The sequence below is a fragment of the Cydia fagiglandana genome, chromosome Z, assembly GCF_963556715.1.
Source record: "Cydia fagiglandana chromosome Z, ilCydFagi1.1, whole genome shotgun sequence".
NCBI classification, from domain to species: domain Eukaryota; kingdom Metazoa; phylum Arthropoda; class Insecta; order Lepidoptera; family Tortricidae; genus Cydia; species Cydia fagiglandana.
The window spans coordinates 6,244,712-6,272,344 of record NC_085959.1 but is presented as its reverse complement, the minus strand read 5'-3'; the positions used below and the strand labels follow the sequence as shown (position 1 = coordinate 6,272,344).

Sequence of the window (27,633 nt, the reverse complement as noted above, 5' to 3'; positions counted from 1 at the left end):
AATCGCGGAGTGAGCCACGCCTGCCTAGACGTAGAGCCGTCCAACTACTACTAATTGTTAAATAAGTTGAAAAATAAGGTTTAACAAATAATAAATAAATATTATAGGACAATTTTACACAGATAGACCTAGTCCCACAGCAAGCTCAATAAGGCTTGTGTTGTGGGTACTAGACGACGATATACATAATATACACAGAAAATACTTATATACATAGAAAATATCCATAACTCAGGAACAAATATATGTGATGAACACACAAATAAATGCCCTTACCAGCATTCGAACCCGGGACCTCCTGCTTCGTAGGGTCACTACCGACTAGGCTAAGAGGCCATTAAAATATTCTCAAAAATTTCATTTTTCATACAAGCTTTTAAATTATTGCTGACTGCACATTTTTTTTCAACAGGCAGCTATAGTATTTTTCTAACTAGAAGGATATGCTGATGGATGTCAATTTAATAAAGTTTTCGTACATTTGGCATTTTTAGGTTATAAATTGTATGGAGATAAAAGATTGGACATCATAGTAGAAAAATTGTAGTTCACTTAATTCGCTTGCCGGCCTTGTGTGCGGTCTCGCAACACATTTCAGCTCTCGAAGATATTCAAAAAATAATGCATTGGGTTTGCAGACCACGGAAAACAACATTTGCCGTTCTTTCAAATTCCTTAAACAGATGATTTCTGCTGGTGTTGGTTGTTGTTCTTTGTTTAATAATTTGTCAATACCTGGGCTAAGGCATTTAATAGGTTAAAGATACGTCCATGATTAATGACTGTGGAAATTATAACTGTTATGGCAAATAAATAATATAATATCTGGGAGACCTAGCTTTGCTCGGAAAACATATAAAAACTCAGAGATAAGACCTAGCTAGATCGATTTATCTTCGAATTTGATTCGATCGATTTCTGAAATCCTCAAAATGTATATAAATAAACAAGAATTGCTCCTTTAAAGGTATTAGATTTGAACATGTATATATATTTCCTTGTAAATTCAGGTTTATTATTATTTATAGAAGAGTACCCTTATCTGTTAAAACATACAACACAATAATGTAGCAAAATAAGCCAAATTAAACTTTTTATGCAGTCTCAGAACAGTTTTTCAAAGATGTTAGGATGATTTGTTTAAAATGTAATACTCTCAATGCAGACAGTTTTGTCTCCCAAATATTGATTTTTAAAACAACTTTAAACAATGAATGTGTGATCCTGAAATGATTATCTATTGCATAGTTTATCTCTAGATATATGAGATAAACGTGTAGCGCGATACACACACGAAGCCGTCCGTGTTTCTTACATATTTTATCGCGATTCAATGTAAATTAGATTAAAATAAATCAAATGCCGGATTATCGGGGCATTATAATTTAATGTTATCAGCTTTCAAGGCATGTAAAAAGAATGTGTTTTTTTTCTAAGGGATGCTCGTGACTCACCGCTGTGTTCAGTGAAAATGTTCGAGCCAAGAATGCGGGGGTCTTTGGGCACGCGGGGCTTGCTCCTCGCGGAACGCATCGAAGCCCCGCTCGAGGTCCCGCGCTCCTTCGCTTGCTGCGCCCCCATGGCACCGCCGCACCGTCCCAAACACAACCCACACCACCACTCTAATTCAATAAAACCAACGCGACAGCACCAAACTTAATTTCATTATAGTATATTAAATACGTCGACGCTATAAAGTCAATTAGATAACGTTTGAATAAAACTCTATCATTAACCGCGCATACTTCGAGTTTGATAGCGTAATTTGACGAAAAATCATTACCGGGGCTGACTGGCTGTAAAAAACAACACCACCTCCGCCATTATGTGTCTTGTCTGACATGTTTGACGTCGATTTTTTTGGTTGTGGGTTTTGCCGATGGTGGCAGCACTGGCGGTAAAGCAGGCATTCACTTGCACTATTGACATCAGGACATCACAGAGCATGTTAGATGCTGGAACGAAGCTGGATGAAATGTCGGAAAGTGACAGTTTGTCTATGGCAATTGAAATGGGAGAAAATAAAGCTGGCGCTTTATTAACACACTTGTTTCTTTACCAGAGAACAAACGACAAAAGACCAGCAAACGCCTCAGAGTTAAGGCTCGGCCACGACATTACGCGACTAGCGACGGCGGCAGCGACAGACAACCACAGGTGGGAACAAAACGTCGAGTCTCACCTGCCGCCGTCGCAAGTCGCGCAATTTACAAACTAAGTTGGCAGCAATTTTGATAGTCCAGACTGTGTGAGCTTTGGTGTGAGCGTTACTTCAAACGTCAAACTACTATGAAATTATGCCGTATAAATAACACTTGCAGTCTGAACAAACCAAATTAACTGGCAACTGGACTTAACCCTAGCAAATGTATTTTCTTTTGGTGAGTTTGGTCCCATTTACATAGTCTTGTATGATTCGTTTTGACGTGTGCAATAGATATAAACTCATATAATAGGGTATGATTATAATATTATGTAGCAGTGATGTCCTATGAAATGAAACTAACGAGGATTTCTGTATCAAGTAAAGCTACTAAGTACTACATGAAGACTGCTTTCTAGCGGAACGAATTGTGTATTAATTATAGTGGCCCGTGAATAGGTAAGTAAGGTATATTCGGGTAATACCGAATGTCGGATAATTCCGAAATTCAGATGAAAATCACCCTTAATTCCATCATAATAAAAGTCTCTTTTCGAAATTATCCGACAGTTTTCGACATTCGGAATTACCCGAGTAAACCTTATGTAGTTAGTATACTTACTTACTTGGTTGGCGCGGTGACCAAAATGAGTCTTGGCCTCCAACACAAGAGGTAGTTAATATAACCAGGCGTGGCTCACTCCGCGATTTCGTCGCTTTGCTACAGGTAGCTAAAAGTATATCCGTTCGGCCCCAATTTTGGGGTTTGCCATAAGCCGCGCGTGGCGCTGTCGCCACCTAGCGGCCATATCTGTGCTGATCGTAACAGACGCGTTTTGTTAGAGAGTGAGTCTTCTGTACTTAGTACTATTATTTATTCTGTGGTATATACAAGAAATATTGGTCTGGCAACACTTTTTGCCACCAATTTCGAAAAATGCGCAGTGAGCACACGTCAGCACAGTGCTTTTTTCGCTGATATGTATTAGGTTCCGTAACCAAAATAGCAAAACAGACCCTTTTTAATTTCTTAAATGAAAGTCCATCAAAATGACGCAAAACATGAAATTTAGAAACTAGTCATTAAACTAATAGCGTTAGACCAAGAAAAGTCTGCAGCGATTTTGGTAGCCCACGCAGTGCCAGTGTTATTTATACGTCATCATTTCATAGAAATTTGACGTTTACAATAACACTCGCACTGCGTGTGCTATCAAAATCGCTGCAGACTTTTCTTGGTCTAACTCTAGTAATCACAAATCAGAGCGGTTCATACAAACTGAAAGTATGAATTAACCTTTGGCACATCTCATCATATTTTAAAATTAGTTGGAAGAAAAATAGCAGCTTAAAATACTAAATTACTTACTCAAGAAACTTCCACTTTTAGGTATTATTTGGATCTTATCTGATTCAGATCAACACAGGTTGGTAGATTAAAAGTCATCCCCGCGGTCAACCCGTCATTTGTGCTAAATTGTAATTGTCTTCATATAGGTAACTCACACACAGTACTGGGAGTAGGTAAGCTAACACGTACATACGTATCATGTTTGATTTCTATTTAAGAGACTGATCATTACCTAAAGCGCGGACACTGTCTATTTTCTCTTTTAACACTTGTCAGCCGCTTAATTGTATGCAAAAATCTAACGTACACGCCAACAAGGTAGGCTCGGTAGGCTCACGGGTTACTGTTTGTGAAATATCTTATAGGCATCTACAAAAAAATACAAAGTTTATAATTCAGCGATTTAATTGTATTAAAACGATTTATATTCATTACAATGTAATTCGAGCAAAACAATTGTATAGGTACAAAAAATAACAGATCGCTAACAATAATTAATTTAATGCACATTTCAAATAATAGCTTATAATTTAAAATGCATATCTATCACTCCAGCCTTGGCCATTGTAATGTAATCAACATACTATTTAATAATTATTACCATACTTAAAATAATGTGAGTGGACAACATCAATTATTATTTAAGTCTAGAGCCGAGGGCCCGATGCCGACTAAATACTGTTAATAATATTAAAATTAATTAACCTAGTTTAGTTATTATTTGGTTTATGAGAATTATGAGTTATTGGTGCGATTGTCAGCGTAGTAGCAGCGTTGTATGTAGTAGAACATGTTTTTTTTACAAAATGAAAGAATTTTATAAATGATGACGCACGCAAATTTGCATGCGTCATGTTTCATAATTCTTTAAAATGTAATGCAATAAATATTCCTACTGAGAATATTAATGTAAATGTATGTTTAATACCAACTCATGTTCGGTGCAATGCTTTATGATATACGTTGGTAGTTTTGAACTCACTTTGATTGAAAATAACGAAATATTATTATGATATTTCACAAAATACAATGGTGTGTAGTGTAGGTACTAGTTAAGTCTACGCTGACTTTAGTTTCTAACGCCTTAAAATAACACCCCAATGTAACATTTGGAATATACACCATTAAATCAATCTCAGTAGTATAAGAAAAAAAATACAGGATTATACTTGCTTGCCAGAATTCACGAAAAATGTATTCACTTTTTATCAATTTGAATAATATTTTTTCTGTAGGTTACTAGACCCGTTTCTGACCTCAATAAAATAGGTACAACGGAATAATAATAAAAAATTGGTTGCCCTATCATCCGTGTCACTTCATCAATATGTATTTATTTAGAGTGATGGATTCTCTACATCTACAATGACACAGTGATCGACCAAACAACAAAAAATGAGTTTATAGTAGGTAATTATAGAGCATACAACTAATTATATAAAGCAAAAAGTTGGTTATACCTAAGTAAATGTTCGTTTATAATAACCACGATACATGTATAAAAATGTGCCACAATCAATCAAGAACTTGCCAATTTTTGGCAATAAAATTCACTACACGCCAATATTCATTTCAACAATATACGATTTCACGAGTTTAAAAGGAATGCTTCATATCAGTGCAAGGTGTATAATTAGTTTCAAGCAAAAAAAAGTATAAATAAGTAAACCGAGTGACCGCATGTATTAACGTTTTGTTCGCCATTTACTTCTTGTGAAACTAGTATAGCTAAATTAAAAATTAATATTTTATAAAATTGTAAACTACAGAAAACAGCATAAAACATTTTCAAGTCAAATAATAGAGCGTCATTAATAATAATTACGTTTGTACGCGTCATTATAAAGTTAATGACAGAAGTTGCGTCATATGAAAGTAATAATAACATATAAATAATAGTGCAGTAGGCACAACACACATGATTACAAATTTAAATAACGGAGTCTTTATTCGAATTAATACATTCGTGCTCATACAACGCAAGCCTTTCCAAACACTCGGCAGAACTCAATTTTTTCAAATATGTAACACCCACTTTAGCGGCCGAATCTCTAAAATGAAAGCATATAAATAAGATCTATGAGGAAATCAACTATATGTAAAAGTACTTCGCCTTTCGCCGCCTTATAATTTGTAAAAAAACACCGGTGGATTCACCAGAATCCGACCGATTTAAATCACTATTTGATTAACTTAATTCTGTTTGTCTTTTTAGCGTCCTAGTATTAAACTAGTCTAAAATAAAGGAATAAAAATGTCCGATTGAAAATTAACGACTGATTAAATGCCTAACTGTGTATAAAGTGAAGTACAAGCTATTTGACAATCAAACTACACGATTTGTACGCACATAGATAGGTATTATTACATAAAATATATGTAAGTTTGTCAGTGTACATAATATATTACACAATAAAATAGTTTAGATTGGTCTGACTGACTGACTGACTGCAAAGAATAAAACAAATAATCGATGCGTCATTCTGCATAATTTGAATAGTAATAAAGATATCATTTTCTCATATCAGTCGCTAGTACATACATCATCAAGCAATATTACCGTAGTAGACGCACTAACATGAATAGGCCAGGTATTAAATCAAAGAATCTTGAAAGAAAACGGGTTTGGTGTCTATACCTTATAAAACGAAAGCGTCAACGAAGAATAAAAACGATATTAATTAAAAATCAAGATGACGAAATCACCGTGGATATTTGGTTGGGTAAATAAAACTTATTGATTTTCAAAGTTTTCCAATAGGTTTGTGTTTGAAATTATACCAATGGTTGTACGAAATTATGAGTATTACGACATAGGACATAGAAACTTTTCAGTTGGACTTAAGTTTTGTAGAACTTGAAAACCAATAAACTTTAACACGAGCGGAGCGGACATAATGTGATTGAAATCGCTCCAACACGGACGGTATTTCGATGTCTATTTCTATATTTTCCAGGATAAGTATCAAAGTTAAAAATGTAATTAAAAAGAGCTTATTCGTCATCTCAAGTTATAGTACTCAATTCAATCTTACTGGTGTTTGGTAAACAAGTACGTTGCCAACTGACGCTAAGAGAAAAATGACTTGGGCCGTCCTGACTCAACGATTCCGATGTTTATCAGTTACTTCAATTACATCCCTTAATGGAAGAGTTCAGGGATAAAATAATACATCTTAAGTCATGTTATAAGTAATCAGTTTCTTTTCTGACATCTAGAAATCCAGCAAAAGCTCTCACAAGGAACCCTTTAAAGGCTAACCTCCAAGATCAAAGAAAACATCTTAATCCAGTTTACAAGCAATCCGCGTTCAAAATCAGCCATCTAAACATCCAAATACATAAACTCACAACGAAACAGCATCAAGTAAAAAGGAATGGACACAAATTAAAACACCCAAGGTAATTACCACAGCTTATTGTGGTAGAACTTGACATCAAAGTACCCTTGATCGGTGAGCTGGGAATCGCGACGTGGTGCGGCCGAGCCCGCCGGAGATGGCGCGGCTGACACCGCCGGGGCGACCTGTAAAGTGGTCGGGCGTTCCGGGCTGGGTGAAGCCGGCACTTCCGGAACTTCCGGAACGGGCTCCGGTGCCGGTTCCGGCTCGGGCTCCGGAGTTGGGATCTTTGGAGGCTCGGGCGCTGGTGCCGGAGTGTCCTCGGGAGTTCTGCACGGGTATAGAACGTTATGAAACGGCCAATGGAACATTCCACGAGCCTATTTCCTAAAGTTTTCTTGTATTTTCGCCTTGCTTTCATGACGCAGTTTTAGTCCTTATGCCAAAAAAGAAATACCCCCTATACTTAAGATCTCCATTATATTTGCGTTTATACGGGCATACATTGAGATATGAGTAAGCTTAGATTCCTCACACCATGGTACATAGCTCTCCTTACTTAATAAATAATAATAATAAGTTGTATGCAAGGTATGGTAAAATTAATTTTTAATAAGTTTTATACTTGCTTAAAACTTAATACAGTAAGTTTAAATCTCACCGTAAATAAGTTTTCGCAAAGCTTAAAACTTATTATAAATGGGTTTTTATCTATGTATGGAGTGAGCACTCTAAACTTGCTAACTTAGTTTTCTATGATAAGCGGCACACTGCAGCACTTGCGGAAAACTCTAACGCCCACTTGCACCATTCCACTAACACGGGGTTAACTGGTTAAACCTGGGGTTGCCATGGTTACCCATATACACCATATATTGACACTAGGTTAAAGGTTTAACCGCTTAACCCCGGGTTAGAGGGATGGTGCAAGTGGGCGTAAGAGTGCTAATCTAAGCCTCAGCAATTTTAAACCTTTGGTTTATCAGCTCTCGTCGGATTTACTTTAGATCTTGAATCGAATTGATGAGATTCAAACATGCCGAATTATATAAAGTGGCACGTTTTAAAAAATAAGTCATTCATTATACTATAATAAAATTATATTTGGCCAGATTGTTTTATATTATTTTAAAAACAATAATTAATGTTCAAATAATATTATGTATTTGACAAACATATACTAAAATTGGTGTATTATAAAGAATGACGTATTGCTAGTTTTTACATCACTAGTCCCTAAATGGTCTTGCACTTTTTTAGGAGAGAAAAGAGTTGGATTACAATATAAGGGATCGTCTAGAAATCATGTGATCATATTTGAATCGCGATCATTCGTGATATTTTTCTTACCCCCACCCCCGTCTAAACGATCATATGATTTCTGGACGACCCCTAATACACAATAGACTTAAAAGTCTGTGCGGAAAGAAAAGAATCATAGAATGCATTGGTACAGTCAACGGTAAAAATATGGGTGTAGATAACTTACTCAAAAATATGTCCCATAGTTCTGAATTTACTGACATAAGAGCTATGGGACATATTTTTGAAATGATTTGTACACCCATATTTTTACCGTTGACTGTACCCTTATTTTCCGCAGAGACACAAAAGTATGGAGACAGAGTATCCTAAATTTAAAATCGCGCTGACATTCATGTACGATGCGATACCCACAGAAAACCTGGTTTTCCTCTTTTTTTTACACTAAAAATTGTAATTATGAAATGTCAAATGTATAGAATAATGTTAAAAAATGATTTTTAGTACATTTATATTAGTGTGTTTGATCATGATCACATGTTAAGTAGGTATTACGTGAATGAAAGTACAGTGAGTAACAAAAATATATATAAATTACTGTACAGTCACCATCATATATATCGGAGCGGCCAACGTGCTCACAAATATCTGAGCACGCCTCTATTGTCAAGGCGTTAGAGTGCGTGTTCAGATATTGTGAACACCTTGGCCGCTCCGATATATCTGATGGCGACTGTACCTACATAGTTTGTGGGGACTGTAAACGCTGAAATTAGTAATAATGAAAATAATATCGAACAAACCAAACGTACATAGGCATGGATGATTCATTAAATCATAAATGTGATTTTAAAAGGCCTGTTATAATTATAACACAAAAAATGTAAGGTAGAAATCCACTAAGGTAAACCTGACAATAAAGCTAGTACTGAAGCTATAGTACTGTAGGGTCTGACCAGGGAAATGTGGTCACAGCTTAGGCCTTAGCAGGGCGTCCAATAGCCATTTTAAAAAATTAAGCGTATTTCTGTTAAGGACTGCACACAGGATGCATATGCGCTGATGTGTACGTGCACGTTGTACAATACAGATCTTTAAGAGAGACGGCACATCGCTTGCGTGGTGTGTGCGTGCACGGCTCGGAAGAATAGCACACGCGTGCACATCTACGCACACGCGGCCGGTGTGTAAACTTACTTGCTACTGCCAATTTTCGCTGTTCAGACTATCATAGTGTTCTAGCAAACAATTTGAACTAAAAAATATCTACAGCAAAAAGCAGTTTGTGCTGAAGATATAAACGTAAATTACACGGATACTTCTTAGATGGTTATTTTATTATTCTTGTTACAGAATCTAGTGCACAATTATTTTCCATCGTATTTTCACAAAAACGTGCGAACTGTCTTGCTATTTCAGTCAGTACTGAGGTTGACTGAAGTAACATGACAAATACGAACGTTTTTCGAGAAAATACGATGATAAATAATTATGAACTACATCAGTACATATCAAGTAAAAAAAACACGTGGTAATGAGTAACTAATGTATACCGAATAAAATTAAGAACAATAAAAAAATTGCTTTCATTAAAAAAAATTGTAAGGCCAATACGGTTAAGTTAAGTGTGGCTTGTCTTTATATTGAGGGCTTTTTACAGTTTTTACACTTTGATTAGTGTTAGTGTTTACGAATTCATTACATACGTGTGCTAGTTGTATTCAGTGGTAAAATGACTATGGAGTCGCAATAAACACTAATCAATGTGTAAACAGGCCCCAATGTGAAGGCCAGTCACACTTACTCAAATTGACCTTATAAAGAAACGCAAACAAAGAAGTATCTACATTTAAAAATATCACTAAGTCATAATTGTAAGGGTTCTTCCATTAAAGTTCATTTTATGTAAATTAATAATCGACATTTTAGTATAACACTATAAAATTAAATAGTTAACGATTCACTATTGAAAATAATGATTAACTAATTATATTTCACAACAATTACCCTGAGTTAAAAATCTCTGTTATTTATAATTAAAAAGTAAAACGTTGATTTTAAGAAACCGATTACTACAGTGTTATAACCACATTTTCTTAAAAAGTGTCCTAATAATAGATTTCATTATTATGTCTATGTATTCCCGTAAAATTATATGAGTCATTATTCATTATAGTTAGAAACTGAGAAAATATGATATACATATATCTCTTTTTACACGACTGCCCAAACAAAAAGAGTGTATTGTGTTCAGCGTTCATGTTTGTATGTATATATTTATTTATGTGAGTTTCTTTATTCCACCATAACTTCTGAATGCCTTAACCGATTTAGATGTATATACCGATTTAGATACATATATCATTAGAATCCTTACGTCATCCCGGGTGACATAGGCTACTACAGTCACGGACATAAATGTGCATAGCTCTTTGTATTTACTGTGAATGACCGTGAGTGTACATTTACATTCCAATTAAAATTCATGAAATTATGTGACTAACATATTAACATTATTTTTAGCTTTTCAGTTCGCTTTAAAACACAGCAGTCGTGTTTTTAATTTTTTAATTAATTTAATTGTTAATATTATTAATTATCTCTACAGTCATTTCAATTAAGCTATCTTTAGGCGAAAATTTTGGCATATGAAACATAAAATCTTCCCAATAATATAAACCTAATCATAATTTAGCGCAAATACAATAAATTAGTCCAAGTATAAAAAATTTAAGTTAAAAATTCGTGACGAAGCCTTATTTTCTATAAAACCGTAAATTATTATGATCCACAAAAGTAGTTCTATAAATAGTTATTATCTACAAATAGTAGTTCGCTTTATAAATACGCAATGGTTTTCTACAAAAGGTAGTTTTGTTCTACAAACGTAGTTTTGCCATCACTGCCTCGGCGCCGTCTTGGGTAATACTAGTTATAACTGAAAATCAAAATGAAATTAACGAAAATTAAAATAAACAATAACTAAAAAAAATCATAATAAGCATGAAAAGTAAGGGATAAAGAAATACTTTTACAATAACAAGAATAGCAAAAATTAATAAAAAGACAGAAATGTGCATAAACTTATGAACACAGATGTTTTTGTGGTATAAACGAGTGGTTGAGAAACTGAAACATCGATAAATCTGTTATCGATAAGTCTGTAACAGATTAATAATTAAAAGATTTTACCTACTTGCTGTAAATTAGAGACAAATTTTATGAACTCAAATGAATCACAAACTGGTACATAATTTATTCATTACTATATTTAGTGTACTTAAAAATAAAACAGGAAACTGTACAGGTTATCATATACCACTTTATCATAGATCATCATAATATATATGATAAGGGGTCATCCATTAATTACATCACACGTTTAGGGGGAGGGAGGGGGTCAAGAAAATGTGACATATTCTGACATGGGGGGAGGGGGGAGACACAAACTTTGTGACGTCAGTGATTTAACTTCATCAGTAACCGAAAATTTATTTAAATTATTTTATTCGCTGTACATTTAAATAACAAGTTTTTAAAACGATAATCGTTTTTATTCGTTTAATTTTCTTTCTTAAGCAGTTCTAGGTTATAAAATTACTAATATTTATATAGTCAAAAATATTTTGATAAAATATTAATAATATTTAGGTACTTACTTAATTCGATTTGGCGATTTCGTAGAAAAAATGTGACGTCACACTAGGGGGGAGGGGTTTGCCAAATCTGACCAAGTGTGACAAGGAGGGGGGGGGGGGAGGGGTCAAAAAACCTAGAAATTCGTGTGACGTAATTAATGGATGACCCCTAAAGTTAAGGTCATATCGATAATAGACATGTCGATATTTCATTTTGTCATCACTTTATTTTGCCACAATAACTTCTATGTCTGATTATCAACTAAAAAAAATATGCATCGATTGGAAGCTACTAAAAGCTGGCTAGGTCAGAGGGTCTACCGCGAACCACGTTCGACGTGTTACCTCTCTGTCGCACTTGTAAATTCGTACGTAAGTGTGACAAAGGCAACACGTCGAAAGTGTTTCGCGGTAGGCCCTCAGGTTTCAAAAAGTTTCAACTTTCTACGAGTACTGTCAAACTTGCTTGACTAATGATCAGATATCGTAAATTTTAACGGAATTGGTAAAGACTGAATCGTTAAGTATAAATACAACTTTAAAGAGGTCTAATTCGATTAAAACATATACGTTCTGAATTCAAACTGATGTCAATTTATACTCTTGAATATCGGCTTTGACTTATGATATTTCATTTTCCTATTAGTCGCTCTAATCTGAACATGCGAGGACTTTCAGCAGAAAAACGGAAATCAATAGTGGACAAATGGTGTTCTATAAAAGGGATCACTTACAGGAAGCTAGCTAAACTGGAAAACGTTAGTGTTGGTGCAGTCCAAAATGCGATCAAAAAGTTCGGCGGGGAGTATACTTTCGCCGATAAACCGAAATCAGGCCGGAAACCAGGACCTTCAAACCGCGATTTGGATAGAAAGATTGTAAAGGCATACAAAACCAATAAGGAGGTGTCTGTACGTGATTTAGCAAAAAAAATTGGTACGTCTGTTGGTATGGTCCAACGTGCCAAGCAAAGAAACAATTTAAAGACTTACAAAAAGCAAAGGCAGCCTAAACGAAGCCAAAAACAAGAAAGCTCAGTAAAATCAAGAGTCCGAAAACTATATGATACTATTCTGTCCAAGAAAAATATGTGTGTTATAATGGATGATGAAACATACGTGAAGTTAGATTATAAATCACTGCCGGGACCACAGTATTACACAGTTCGTGATAGATCTGTTATTAGTGACTCTGAGAAGTCAATTTTCACGGAAAAATTTGGCAAAAAAGTTATGGTTTGGCAGGCGATCTGCGAGTGTGGCCTAAAATCGACGCCATTTTTTACAACCTCTACGATGACGGCAGATATCTACGTAAAGGAATGCCTTAACAAACGTCTTCTACCTATGATTAAAAAGCACAGTGATCGAACTCTATTTTGGCCCGATTTGGCATCTTGCCACTATGGGTCCAAGGCTATGCAGTGGTACAAAGAGAATAATATCAACTTTGTACCTAAAACTAAGAACCCACCGAATTGCCCAAATCTCAGGCCTATTGAACGTTTTTGGGCTATAATTAAGGCTAAACTGCGAAAATATGGCCGATCTACAGAATCAGAAACAAAATTTCGTCGAGATTGGAATAGGTTGACAAAAACGTTTAACCAAGACGCTGTCCGATCCCTGATGTCGACGTTCAGACAAAAAGTCAGAAAATTGGCTAAAAATCAATAATTCTATTGTGCTAAAACAAGTTAATTTAGTTATGGCATTATACAACGCAGTTTAGCACTTTTATTTTATTTATAAATATATGCAATTATATAAAAAAACCCTGGTTTCTTTGTATTTATACTTAACGATACAGTCTTTATATACAATTTCAACCCTGATGATTAATTAGCGTTAATTTCGTTACTATTAACCTTAATTTACCATTTCGGTTGGAATTATGTATACCAATTCCGTTAATACCACTCCGCTGCATCATAAATGCTATAAACTTTACGATGTCTGCTAATGATCCCTCTCACTGCGGGCCTATTGCATGATAAAATACAAGCTAATACCAAAAAGAATACATGGTCCTGTCATTGTAAATTTTGTAGTCACAGTAAATTTACCGCCATCTATCGACACACGACTAAAACTCAAAATGAATACGTGTAAAATTATCAAAAAATGTATATACATATATGGATAAATGATTTTATTATTTTTATTTCATTTTGATCCATGTTCATTCACTGATATATATGTGTTAAAATTGTTAAATATGAAACGGTGTCGTCACGCCATCTAGCCGAGTATAGGCTAAAGATGTATGCGCCATCTATCCGAGATCCTTTTTCTTGATTTCCGAGGTACGTTTTTTTCTTAGACTTTATTCATCTTATACGAAGTTACATATGTCTTTGCTAATACTAGTTTAACGACCTCCTAGCCTAGTCGGTAGTGACCCTGCCTAATACGCGGCAGGGGGCCCCGGGTTCGAATCCAAGGGCATTTATTTGTGTGTTTATCACAAATATTTATTCCTAAGTTATCGATGTTTTCTATGTATGTATGTATTATATCGATTATATCGTCGTCTAGTACCCATAACCCAAGCCTTATTGAGATTACTGTGGGACTAGGTAGATCTGCGTAAAAGCGTCCTCAAATATTTATAGTCCTACAATATATTTATTAGTGATTTCGTATGTAAATTCACTAATGGTATTAGCTTGTCTTTTATTATGCAATAAGCCCCTGGTACAGATAGTAAAATTTATTGTAACTTGTAGCTTTATAAAATCGGGCCCCATGGTAAAGGGGCCCACTGATTAACATTCCGCCGGACGGTATCGGCCTGTCAGTTAGAACAAAATTTTGACAGTTCAGAACAACTGACAGGCCGATACCGTCCAGCGGACTGTTAATCAGTGGGCCCCTTTAGACATAAGAATAAACAAGTCAAACTTTTATTTAATTATAAGTTCATGCGTCAAACATCAAACTACATAAATTAATAACCCACGGTAAAAGGTAGCCATTTCAGTGTTTTTTTTGGCTTGTTGATTTTCAGAATAATATTAGGTTTATCCTCGTAAGTCCCCGCGTTCTTTTGCAAGTACAAATTAAATTCAATTGCCGTCGAGACGGCGGGACCTTGGTGTGCCGAGGCCAAAGCCTTTATTAAGGCTATAGGGCGTCGTTTAAGGGATAGGGGCTGCGACCCTCGCTCTGGTTCTTTCCTTGTCCAACAAATATCACTGGCCATCCAGCGGGGTAATGCCGCCAGTATTTATGGCACATTTGGTCCGGGAGACAATCAGAGTGGGGGGCAATATTTTATTTGTTAAGTTAGTTTTACTCATTCTTAGGTTTATTTTAGTTTATAATTTGTATGTTTAATCTGTTTTATTCTAAAGGTTTTTAATAAAAAAACTGACAATTCAAGTTATATATTCTTAAAAAAATAAAAAAAGTTCCAAATTCAGAAGCACAAAAATTGGCTTGGATCTTACGAGGATTAAAACAAGATTAATCAAATTATTAAAAAAAAAATCAATTGAAAACGCTTTGAAATGTTCCTTAGATCTACATCTAAATACGTAGAACTCTATATCGTTTAGGTAATTTATATTTTAAAATAAATACAAATGTACATTTTATTACAAATTTCTAAGAGAAAACCGATACAAAACCACTATGAAATAATTTGAATAAATTATTCGCTACTATTCATACTTTTTTTTATCTTCTACATCTATTCATTTATACTTATACCAGATGCAAGTAACACAAATTATCTTAGTAGGCAAATAATTAGGATGGAACGATACCGATACCGATATAATCGGCAGACCGATATATGGCCGTCTTCTAGGCTTTACATATTTTATACAATCAAAGGATCTTTGTACGATTATATGTAAGTAGATTAAAAATGAACAGCATTAGTAAAACCGCGTGCACACAATGAAAAGCTATACTAATTAGTGTATTTAGTATTAATATATGATAGATACATACCCATTATTCGTTTCTACGTACACCCGGTCCGTAGCTCCGTGGATCACCTGCAATTATTAGAATAGAATAGAATACCATTTATTTCAGTATAAGTACACAGTTATACAAAACATACACAGAAAGAAAGGGAAAAAACACTTTTCATCTCTCCTGTTCGGAAAGTTCACCTTTCATAGGCTGATAACCGGGTGGAAAATTGCATTTCCCACCCTAGGGTGGAAAGTAATTTTTTTTACTTCGTGCAACGGCTAACAGCCATAATATAAGCATTTTATTCAGTTAAAAGCTCTCATATTAGCTTCCGCATGTTTAAGTGATTCGAGTGACTTATAGTTATGTGGTTTACCTATGTATATGTTAATAATTTGTTCTAAAGAAATATAATTACCAATAATAAACCTACATTTCTCGTGTTTGACTTTCCTCATAGTCGAAATGAAAAGTAGTGTTTAACTCGGGTAAAAGTAACCATCTCACCCTCGAACTATTGGCGCTCTCTCTTCGTTCGAGCGCCAAAATATCTCGAGTGAAATGGTTCACTTTCCACTCTTGGTTAACAATCTACTATATAACTAACTTGTACACTGTAACTACACTGAAAAAGGTGAACACTCAGCATAATGCCGGGTCCCACTGGAGTAGTACCTGACGCTGGTCTTCCGTGAACACCTGTAGGGTAGTTGGGCGCAGCCACCAGCTACAGTAGAGGTATTAATGATAATTAACACAAGCAACTAGAGTCTGGCTGTAATAACATATACTAATCGATGAGTCTGGCTAGCCAAATATTGTTGACAGATACTTCCTTGTTGTATCACCAATTGTCTATGATTTAAAAATGTAAAAAAGCTAAGAGCGAGTTGATAATTTATGTTACTCATTCAAATTGTTAGCAGTTTATCAAGGGGCTTATTTTAAACAATATTAGATCGGCAAACTACTATTTAAGCTCGTAAACAATTACGACGATGGGCAAAGTCGACGTGAAGCGTTGTATAACGAAAAACTGCAACGTTTACAAGTCGTAAATAATTTAGTGGGTTGGTACTCTATAATATATTTTGATACTTTAAGTACCATTTTCTAACATTTGCCTATAACTTTGATTAAGAACGTGAATTTATTAATACCTGAATGTCATAAACAGGACAAGTGTGTAAAGAAACGGATAAAGTAGAAGTTCTGGAAAATATCAACAAAATCGAAACATTGGAACATAAATATGTGTGTTTGTCTTTGACTGTACTTTACATTGTGGTAGAAATTATGTACGCTGACCTTGAGTGCACGTCAGACGTATATTTAATTTATTTCCTTAGGTAAGTAGGTACCTTACATGCGCATAGAAAATCAAAAATATTTTCTAATATCAAAACTATAATTCCTACTACACAAAGTGCGACCAGCCCAAGATTTATTGAATCTCCTGCCAAAACTTTGTGTAATATTTCAGTAGCCAGACTCTAGGTCAAGTTCATACATTTGCTATTAAGACTGCGTTGACCGTCCAGTGGCGCCCTCATTAATGTAATTGTGTTTTCTAATAAACCAATTCATTTCTGTATAAATCATTTCTGTATAAATCAGTATATTAATATTGTAGTCCTACTGATTCTACAACTTTTTTTCATTGTTACATAGTTGTATTTTGCAATTTTTTTGCTTTATCTACTAAATAAAAGACAAATGGTGGCCATTTTTTCCGTTTAGGCGAAGTCAAAAGTAAGTAATAAATTTTGTAATTGTAATATAAATAATTAATTACTATTATTAGGTACTTGATGATAATCACAAAGCTTTGCAATGAAACTAACTATTGACTGCATATTTTATACTAATAGTTGAACTATAGTGTCATACAATTTAAAAATTACATGGTTTATTGAATAAGATATGTGGCGTTTTCAACTAAAAGGTACCACATAGTCGGCTGTCGATGAAATTGATTTTATTTTGAAGCCTTATGTAAGTTTTATCCGACAATAAGTACCTACCCGTTTGATTGAAAACGCCACATACTTATATCTAGATATACTTCCATATGTAGATATAAATCTAGATATGGAACTGACCAAAAGCTTTACCTGTCTTTAATATAAACTGGTTATCTTTATAATACATACAGTAATTTTGCACTCATCGAGTTAACACATAGGTAAGTTAAACTCATCTCATCTCGTCATATAAGAAGTTTGACAGTTAACAGTGGCATTTTTAGTAAGATTGGTTCGTCAAATGTGTATGTAACTGGTATTTCACTCGACCCAATGTAGCAACTGGAAAAATATTTATCATACATGGTGTGTCCGACCATGGGGCTTTAAATCCAGGGCTTGATTTTACTCGCTAAACTGACCTATTTTTACTATGGGACCAACCCTAAAATCGGGGAAATTTTTTTGGCTTTTCCATAGAAAACGTCGACATCTGATCAGGCAAAATGTATGAAAAAGTAAAAAAAAAATTCGGGATTTCGGGGTTGGTGCCATAATGAAATTAGCTCAGTTTAGCGAGTAGAATCGAGCCCTGGATTTAAAGCCCCAAGGTCAGACACACCCTGTATACGCATTTTTAACCTCTAGCCCAGATACCTACAAAAAGATCTCATGTTCCATTCTAATTTGAATCTTTTGTTATGACAAATAAAAATTGCATTTTCCTTGACAAGTTTTGACGTCTGGGCGGCTATAGGTTAAAACCCTTACACTGCCGGTGAATATGTTGAATCATTGAACAAATTTTATAAAGGTCAATAATTATAAATTTTACAGTACCTGCATCTGCAAGCCTATTATGGATCGCTTTATCCACATTTATCCACGTGATAAAACAACTGTCACTTTTTAACTCTGCGGGATAGAAAGAGACGGACACCGTTTTATCACGCTGTCACGTAGACAAATACGACCATCATATCCGTACTGGTGCTGTAAAATTTATAATCATTGACCTTTATTACGACACCCTTAGAGTTAGACCAAGAAAAGTCTGAAACGATTTTGATACAAGTGCAAGTGTTATTTATACGTCATAATTTCATAGAAGTTTGACGGTTAAAATAACACTTGCACCGCGTGTGCATTAAGTACGCCATATGTACCTATAATTATATGTGCAATAAGGTTTAAATAAATAAAATAGGTAAATACTTACATCAGAGATAGATGAGGGGGGTTTGCGGGCGGCGAACCGTCCCACCGCCGCCGTAGGGATCACGGGGGTGTTGCGACCAGACTTACTGTGGCAAAGATAACACGTGTAATGGCTCCGCTACACGATGGGCCAGCGACGGCCACTCCAAGGGACGCATTTATGCGTTAGAGGGAGCAAGTGATATTGCTATCTCATTCTGCGTCCCTTGGAGTGGCCGGCGTTGGCCCATCGTGTAGAGGAGCCATCAAATAACTGCAGCAAACATATATAACTCCGTATAAGATAAATAAAGTGTTAGAAAAAAAAGTGACTCCAAATATCAAGAAATAATTATGCTCGAAAAGATGGCGCCATACCGTTGGCCTTTACTAATTTCTCTTTGACTGCAGACACTGCAGTAAACAGAAAATCCTTACTTGCATACATAAAATAATAACATATTTGAATTAAAAAAAGATTATATAGCATAATTTCTAAAATCATATTTCCTAAGTACGAAAATCAAAATGTCTAATGTACGAAATTCCTAAAGATGCATGTCTTAATACACTTTTAATCGAATGATCTCATTTTCGATAATCAATATTCCTTAGTACAAAATGCCTAAGGACAATATTTTGAAAGTCAATATGTCTAGTGCTCAAAAATCAAAATAGCTACGTTCAAAAAGCCTAATAACAATATATACACACATACATATCATATACATATCATCACACACATGTATCACGTATGTATCTTATATGACTGCATGTGTTCTGAATAAATAAAATATTGAAAATCAAAATTTCCGAGAACATTTCCTTCTTACCCTGAGTTGACGGAGCCCCGCTACGCGGCTACACGGGGCTCCTATTTCTGGACGGTTTGCCCTTCGGGCATTTGAATCTACCTAACCTAACCTACGTACAGTCACCTGCAATAGTATGTTACTCTTAGAAGGCCGCAAAATTATGTGACACGCTCTTATGGCTCTACAAATAAATTCGTGTCAGATATTATTGCGGCCTTTGTTGTGTAACATATTATTGCAGGTGACTGTACCTACTGATTTAGTTTAGTGTGACTTCTGTGAAAACAGTACACTTTGGGGGGAAAAGCGTAGGGAGGTAGGTATATTTAGGTTAGGTTCGTTAGGTATCTTCAGATGCCCGAAGGGCAATCCGCCCAGAAATAAGCGGGGCTCCATCTAGTTAAGTTGTAAAGGAAATGTTTTTTTGAAAATAATGTTTCGTACGTTAGACTCTTTAAGCTAAGGTCAGCTAAACGTAGGGCAAATGTCGTTAGAAATTTCGCAATTTATACATTTTAAACTTAGGTCAACTGTAGGACATGCATCTTTAGGAAGAAGTTCCTAAAGATCTTACATTATACATTTTCATTTTCGATGTTCTGTCTTTAGGAATTTCGTACTTAGGAAATTTGATTTTAGAAATTATGCTACATAACCATAACAAAAAAAAAACTAATGGTTTGACGATTTCCTTCGATTTTTTTCATAATCTATCATCAGATCCTAACCTAACGACGATGGGTGCCTATATGGGTGCCTAGCCAAGATGCCAATCGAATGCCACAAAAAAATCCAATTTGTATTCTATATAGTAAAAAAATCCAGGGAGGTACTATAAATCTTTCTTTTAGATTTTATAAATTTTACGACTTTTTCAGATTGGTTGATTTATAGCACTAACGATCACGGAGCAAAGCCTCGGACAGACAGACAGACGGACATGGCAAAACTATAAAGGGTTCCTAGTTGACTGGAACGCAAAAAGCAACGCTAGGGTTGTCTACACTTAGTAATAGTTTGACAATTTGAAAATTGTATTATCTTACTTGGCATCAGGCGAAGTAATGAAGAAAGCAGGCGAGACGGCGAAGTTGTTGCTCTGACGGATGAGGCGGTCGACGCCGTAGTTTTTGGCGAGGAAGGTCTCCATCTTGGACGACGGGCCGTCCACAGCCAGGTCCTGGGGCCGGCTCCCGGTGTCCTGAAATAGATACGAGTTTGATTTGATACCACGGACTACACAGACACCGCGTTACGAAATGTTTACAAGGAGCACGACGTCACCACACATATGTACAATTTTACTTGTAAAATGCTACGAATCCAGCGGCACAATAGAGTTGCATTCTATGCTATTTTATTCTTAACTATGTGATATAACATACGTTTTGGCGTTTCCCTTGTGATTCGTGCTAGGGCATTTTTACTTAACCGTGCACCTTTAACGGCCGGTTAGTAATCGTTACAAAACTGACGGTCAATGTATAATCCCATACATTTTGTCAGGAATGTAACGGTTAGACGTTACTAAAACACGACTTAAGTCGCGCTTATAATGAAAATGCCCCATCACCATCACATAGTTTTTGGCGTTTCCCTTGTGATTCGTACTATCGAGGTTCCACTGAACATGAAGGCTACCTGCAACATGTGGTCGAACAGCTTCCTGCCGTTGCCGCGCCGCTGCCGCGCGCCGCTCACGTAGAAGTCGAGCACGCACAGCGGCTCCACCTCGCGCACCTTGTCACGTTCGTCGAACATGAAGGCTACCTGCAACATGTGGTCGAACAGCTTCCTGCCGTTGCCGCGCCGCTGCCGCGCGCCGCTCACGTAGAAGTCGAGCACGCACAGTGGCTCCACCTCGCGCACCTTGTCACGTTCGTCGAACATGAAGGCTACCTGCAACATGTGGTCGAACAGCTTCCTGCCGTTGCCGCGCCGCTGCCGCGCGCCGCTCACGTAGAAGTCGAGAATGCACAGTGGCTCCACCTCGCGCACCTTGTCACGTTCGTCGAACATGAAGGCTACCTGCAACATGTGGTCGAACAGCTTCCTGCCGTTGCCGCGCCGCTGCCGCGCGCCGCTCACGTAGAAGTCGAGCATGCACAGTGGCTCCACCTCGCGCACCTTGTCACGTTCGTCGAACATGAAGGCTACCTGCAACATGTGGTCGAACAGCTTCCTGCCGTTGCCGCGCCGCTGCCGCGCGCCGCTCACGTAGAAGTCGAGCATGCACAGTGGCTCCACCTCGCGCACCTTGTCACGTTCGTCGAACATGAAGGCTACCTGCAACATGTGGTCGAACAGCTTCCTGCCGTTGCCGCGCCGCTGCCGCGCGCCGCTCACGTAGAAGTCGAGCACGCACAGCGGCTCCACCTCGCGCACCTTGTCACGTTCGTCGAACATGAAGGCTACCTGCAACATGTGGTCGAACAGCTTCCTGCCGTTGCCACGCCGCTGCCGCGCGCCGCTCACGTAGAAGTCGAGCACGCACAGTGGCTCCACCTCGCGCACCTTGTCGCGTTCGTCGAACAGATACAAGTGTTTGTAGGACACCTTTAGGAAGCCTATGATCTCGCCGTCGCCGCTGAAATTAAAAAAAAAATGCATTTATTTCATAAAATCATAAAAAATAGTGTGAAAACAGTGTTATGCGGCGTAACGAACATACGAGCCTCGATGCATATGTTTTCGTCTAGTCTTTTCTTCATAAGTTTGAAGCTTAATTTATTTCAATTCTTGATAAAAATTTACTGACTTAAAAAAAACAGTAATTCTCTGCCAAGCAACCTTCCAAACTGGACAGTGATCTTAACTGCAATAGTTTTCGCATAGTTATAATAATTTAAGCATAAGCATAAATCAGAATATAAATTGTGAAAGAACTGTCCAATTAATTTATTGTAAACTACGTGTATGTGAGGTGTGCAATAAAGAGTATTGTATTGTATTGTATTGTAATTCGCGTAGGTACAGTCACCTGCAATAATATGTTAAACAACGAAGGCCGCAAAAATAAATGACGTAATCTTATTAGTAGAGCCATAAGAGCGTGTCACATATTTTTGCGGCCTTCGAAGAGTAACATATTATTGCAGATGACTGTACGCGGTATGTACAGTCACCTGGAATAATATGTTACTCTTCGAAGGCCGCAAATAAGCGTTAGTGTATTTTAACTAAATTCGCACTGCGGTATTATATCGCTAAGTAGATGAAATTTTAAATAAACACTGTTTATAAATAAATAATAAAATAAATAACAATTTCTAGTTTATTAACATAAAAGTTTATGGCATAAATTTAATTTTTAGTTCAGTCAAGTGTAAAAATATGGGTGCATATAATATAATATACACAAAAATAGGTCCCCTAGCTCTTAATACGCTGACATAAGAGTTGTGGGACATATTTTTGAGTATTATGTGTGACCCCTTATTTTGACACTTGGCTGTAAAAACTTCGCTGACCTATTCTAGAGTTCCCATGGCCACCTCCTGTTTCCATCATCAGATCAGCTACATATATCATCAATGCAATATTATATGCATTCTCATTCGTTTTACAACGTACTTATGCAAAATTTCAACTCAATCGGAAATCGAGAAGTGGGTCTAGCTTCCAAGATCCCACACTAGGCGCCACTTGCACCATCCCACTAACCCAGGGTTTACTTATTAAACCGTTAAGCTAGTGTCAAATTGTACTGGTAACCATGGTAACTCACGGGCTTAAACGGTTAACCCGTTAACTTAGTGTCAAATTGTACTAGTAACCAAGGTAACTGACGGGCTTAAACGGTTAACCCCGGGTTAATGAATGGTGCAAGTGGCCCTAAGGCCCACTTGCACCATCCCACTAACCCGGGGTTAACCGGTTAAACCGTTAACTTAGTGTCAAATTGTACTAGTAACCAAGGTAACTGACGGGCTTAAACGGTTAACCCCGGGTTAATGAATAGTGCAAGTGGCCCTAAGGCCCGCTTGCACCATCCCACTACCCCGGGGTTAACCGGTTAAACCGTTAAGCTAGTGTCAAATTGTACTGGTAACCATGGTGACACTCCAGGTTTAACCTGTTAACCCCGGGTTAGTGAATGGTGCAAGTGGCCCTAAGTAACATACACGGCAAGTTAAAGAAAAGCTTGTAATAAAAAAAAACATTTTTTAAAATAATTAGCACTATTCTGAATTTTCAACAGAATGTAACGGATATGCTTACTCACACGACAGAAAACTTATAAAGTAGGCCAATGACGAGCCTTCCAAATGGATGCCGTTACAATTCATCCAAATGGACGGCATCCTAATATTCGTTTTTGACATTCACGGACCTATTTTGGATGCGGCCACGCTATTTGGACTGTTGGAAGGCTCGTGAGTGGCCACCTTAAGGGTTCCGTGTTTAAAAACTTTCTTTGTGCACGTTGCAAGGCAAATGCTATGATAAAAACTCGAAGAAAAAATTACATACACCTTCGTGACAAAACTGAGGCTTAACAACATTGCAAATGCGGTTGTGAAATAACAAATATGCTTTAGTTTGTATGGCAAGGTAGTCAACGTGAATGCAAATGTAAGCTAGCAAAACTCATTCTCGACAAATTTAAAAATGCGGCCGTAGAACTACCAAATAAGGTGAATGCTTAAGAAGACCGTGGTCATTATGAGTGCAAGAATAAGTTTGCTGCGGTATAACTGTCGCCACGCTCGGCCGAGCGTTATGATGGTTGATGGCGTTAAGAACTGGATCTTTTTAACCATTATTTGTTATGGAAATGTGTTCTTAAAGGCATAATTCGATACACTATAATATAGGGATGTTTCCTGTACTTAAAATAAATTATTTCAAACCGTGCACGAAATAAAGCACCAGATAATTATTAGAAAAACATAGATAGCAGCTATTTTTAAACACAATTTGTATTTAATAAATCGGATTGAAATATAAAAAGTAGGTGAGTTTACCGTGACGTCACTACATTAGTTTTCATATAAATTCCATATTAGAAAATCGTTTTGACAGTTCTAAAAAAGAAGCTGATTTGACTAGTAGGAATGTAGCCTATTGTATGTTTATGTTTGCCCATAGATTGGACCTATGTAATGTATTGGAGAAAAAACGATGCTATCTAACATGATCACTCAGCAGCAGAAGTCGGTAAGCGGGCGAGGTGTTTAAAATTATCTTGATACGCTTAACAATAAAGTCGTGTCAAGATCATTTTGAACACCTGGCCCGCTTAGCAACTTCTGCTGCTTGTGCGAATACAGAATATAGTTGGTCAACCTAAATTTGTCAGTAAATGTGACGTCCCATGGCTAAAGGTACCTTATGGCAGTTGGCGCTAACGCTATTATTAACGCCGCTCCAATATTATTACGGTGCTATACACATCCTTTTCTTTTGGATGCTAGTACAAGTGTAAGACAAAGATAGTATGATTATATCTGTCTATGTCTGAAATGAGACAGTCCTTTGACAAACTATATACATAATTACATATACCTTGTCGCGAGCCTACATACGCATTGAGGTTCTTCAAGAAGGGTACAGTTTTTCAAAGGCCAGAAGATGCCAACGAGCATTTGGCATGTCTCTGGAGTTCTATGTCCATCAGCTGAACAGTAAGGTTGTTTGCCACCATAAAAAAAATCTGGGAAGGATCCGTGGTGGTACACGTATATACAAGTAGTGGTATAAAACGGATTATTGCTTATAAAATGTACCAAATATTTTGAAGAGAACTCGTCAATATCAACGGGAAAACGCATTAAACGTGAATATAATGTGTGGAAACAACTTGTTGCCATCCAGCGTATTAGGGCTCTTCTACACGATGGCCCAGCGCCGGCCACTCCAAGGGACGCAGCCATGCGGTAGAATGAGATAGTAATATCAATTGCTCCCTCTAACGCATAAATGCGTCCCTTGGAGTGGCCGGCGCTGGCCCATCGTGTAGAGGAGCCATTAAACGGGAATTATTAAGCCTGATTTAACTAATACTGAATGTACCATAAATGCGTCCCTTGGAGTGGCCGGCGCTGGCCCATCGTGTAGAGGAGCCATTAAACGGGAATTATTAAGCCTGATTTAACTAATACTGAATGTACCATAAATGCGTCCCTTGGAGTGGCCGGCGCTGGCCCATCGTGTAGAGGAGCCATTAAACGGGAATTATTAAGCCTGATTTAACTAATACTGAATGTACCGTTTTGCCAGTTTAATATAACAAAAGGTAAGTTTTTTCGCTTGTCAATTATGGTTTTTTTGCCGTACCGACCGTCGAATCTGGTATCTTTTTTCTGAAAACGTCACATAATAGTAGAAGTACCGTTGGTCGTTTGTTCCGTCCAAATGGTTTTTTCGCTCCGAAGCGCATTAGGGTTAGCTCGGTAGAGAAAGGACGATCAGTAACGAAGTATTTCGTATATAGTCAGACCGTAAAAAGTCTGCAGCGATTTTGATAGCTCACGCAGTGCAAGTGTCATTTTAAACTTCAAACGTCTATGAAATTATGACGTATACATAACACTTACACTGCGTGGGATATCAGACTTTGTTTGGTGCGACTATACCACCTTGGCCGCTTGCATAGCCACGTTTGCATAGATCATACCTTGCCCCTATTTCTATGAGATTTGGCTTAAAGTACTGGCACCCATAAAATTCCATTAAAAAACAAAAATTTAACTCAATTCTAGGGATTGACAGGGCAAGCTATGCTGGTGGCCTGTTTTTCTTTTTTAATTTTGCACTCGTATAATGCAATCGAATTTCGTATAAGTGCGGGCACTGGATCGTATAATCAAGATTTATGTACTGGCAGCTCTGATGGCGACACGTACGCCAAATACGTACACAAATTAACATTTAAACATTATTTTTGATATAAAAACAAACATTATTATTTCAAATAATCGGAGACGGGAGTTCACGAGGTCTACAGCAGAGCTCAGAGCCGCTAGTTTTCTATTTTTCAATGCAAGGCCGATTCATTATGCAATAGTACACCATGACGTTGCTAAACGTTTTCAAAGACAGCTGCTTAACTCAAATTACATAGCAACCTTCGAGATGTCCTTGAGTCTGCTATTATGTGAATTTGGGTCATGAAAATAATGTTTGATCAATCGAGTTTTTGATAAAACGCACTACTTATAGTTCTTTTTTTAGGGTTCCGTACCCAAAGGGTAAAACGGGACCCTATTACTAAGACTTCGCTGTCCGTCCGTCCGTCCGTCCGTCCGTCTGTCACCAGGCTGTATCTCACGAACCGTGATAGCTAAACAGTTGAAATTTTCACAGATGATGTATTTCTGTTGCCGCTATAACAACAAATACTAAAAACAGAATAAAATAAAGATTTAAATGGGGCTCCCATACAACAAACGTGATTTTTGACCAAAGTTAAGCAACGTCGGGAGGGGTCAGTACTTGGATGGGTGACCGCTTTCTTTTTGCTTTTTTTTGTTTTTTTTTTGCATTACGGTACGGAACCCTTCGTGCGCGAGTCCGACTCGCACTTGCCCGGTTTTTTTAGCATTAGAAAGAACTTGAAAGAAGGTAAGTGATCTTGACATGTCTGTTAAAAGAAAACCGCTTTTTAAAATTCAGTAACTATTATACGTATGAAAGCAGAAGAATATAAATAATTGTATTAGACTCATACTTGTTACATATTTGCCGTAACTTGTTTTGTTTTAAAATGTGTTTTTCAATTAAAAGACACATCAAGATTACCTTATTTCTAATGCTAAAAAAAACGAACTATAGAACCTGAACCCCTAATGTGTGTGTGTGTGTGTGTGTATTTCATTCGATAGCGAGATGCACTTAACACAAACGCGTACGTCACGTCACGCTGTCGAATGAAATTTACACTAGAGGTTCTGATTGAATTAAACTATTAAACTATCGATAACTATTAAATCAAAAATTAAAAAAAAACCCTTCGCAATTTTGTCATAAAATTCCTTTTTTAATACAGTT

The 27,633-nt window shown here is 36.8% G+C and overlaps 2 protein-coding genes across 2 annotated transcripts in view; both read right to left on the bottom strand.

Annotated features, from left to right (window-relative positions):
• Window positions 1-1,898, bottom strand: part of LOC134678725 (tyrosine-protein kinase Abl) — a 71,763-nt gene extending 69,865 nt beyond the window's left edge. Inside the window, exon 1 of the mRNA XM_063537392.1 lies at window positions 1,455-1,898. Coding sequence (XP_063393462.1) covers window positions 1,455-1,581 — 127 coding nt within the window. The 5' untranslated portion in view covers window positions 1,582-1,898. The remainder of the gene's footprint in view (window positions 1-1,454) is intronic.
• A 1,983-nt stretch (window positions 1,899-3,881) lies between these two features.
• LOC134678779 (alpha-tubulin N-acetyltransferase 1) overlaps window positions 3,882-27,633 on the bottom strand; it is a 37,439-nt gene continuing 13,687 nt past the window's right edge. Inside the window, exons 3-7 of the mRNA XM_063537480.1 lie at window positions 22,057-22,228; window positions 20,688-20,842; window positions 18,849-18,933; window positions 15,696-15,742; window positions 3,882-7,165 (exon numbers count right to left, since the gene is read on the bottom strand). Of these exons, the coding sequence (XP_063393550.1) occupies window positions 6,901-7,165; window positions 15,696-15,742; window positions 18,849-18,933; window positions 20,688-20,842; window positions 22,057-22,228 (724 nt within the window). The 3' untranslated portion in view covers window positions 3,882-6,900. The remainder of the gene's footprint in view (window positions 7,166-15,695; window positions 15,743-18,848; window positions 18,934-20,687; window positions 20,843-22,056; window positions 22,229-27,633) is intronic.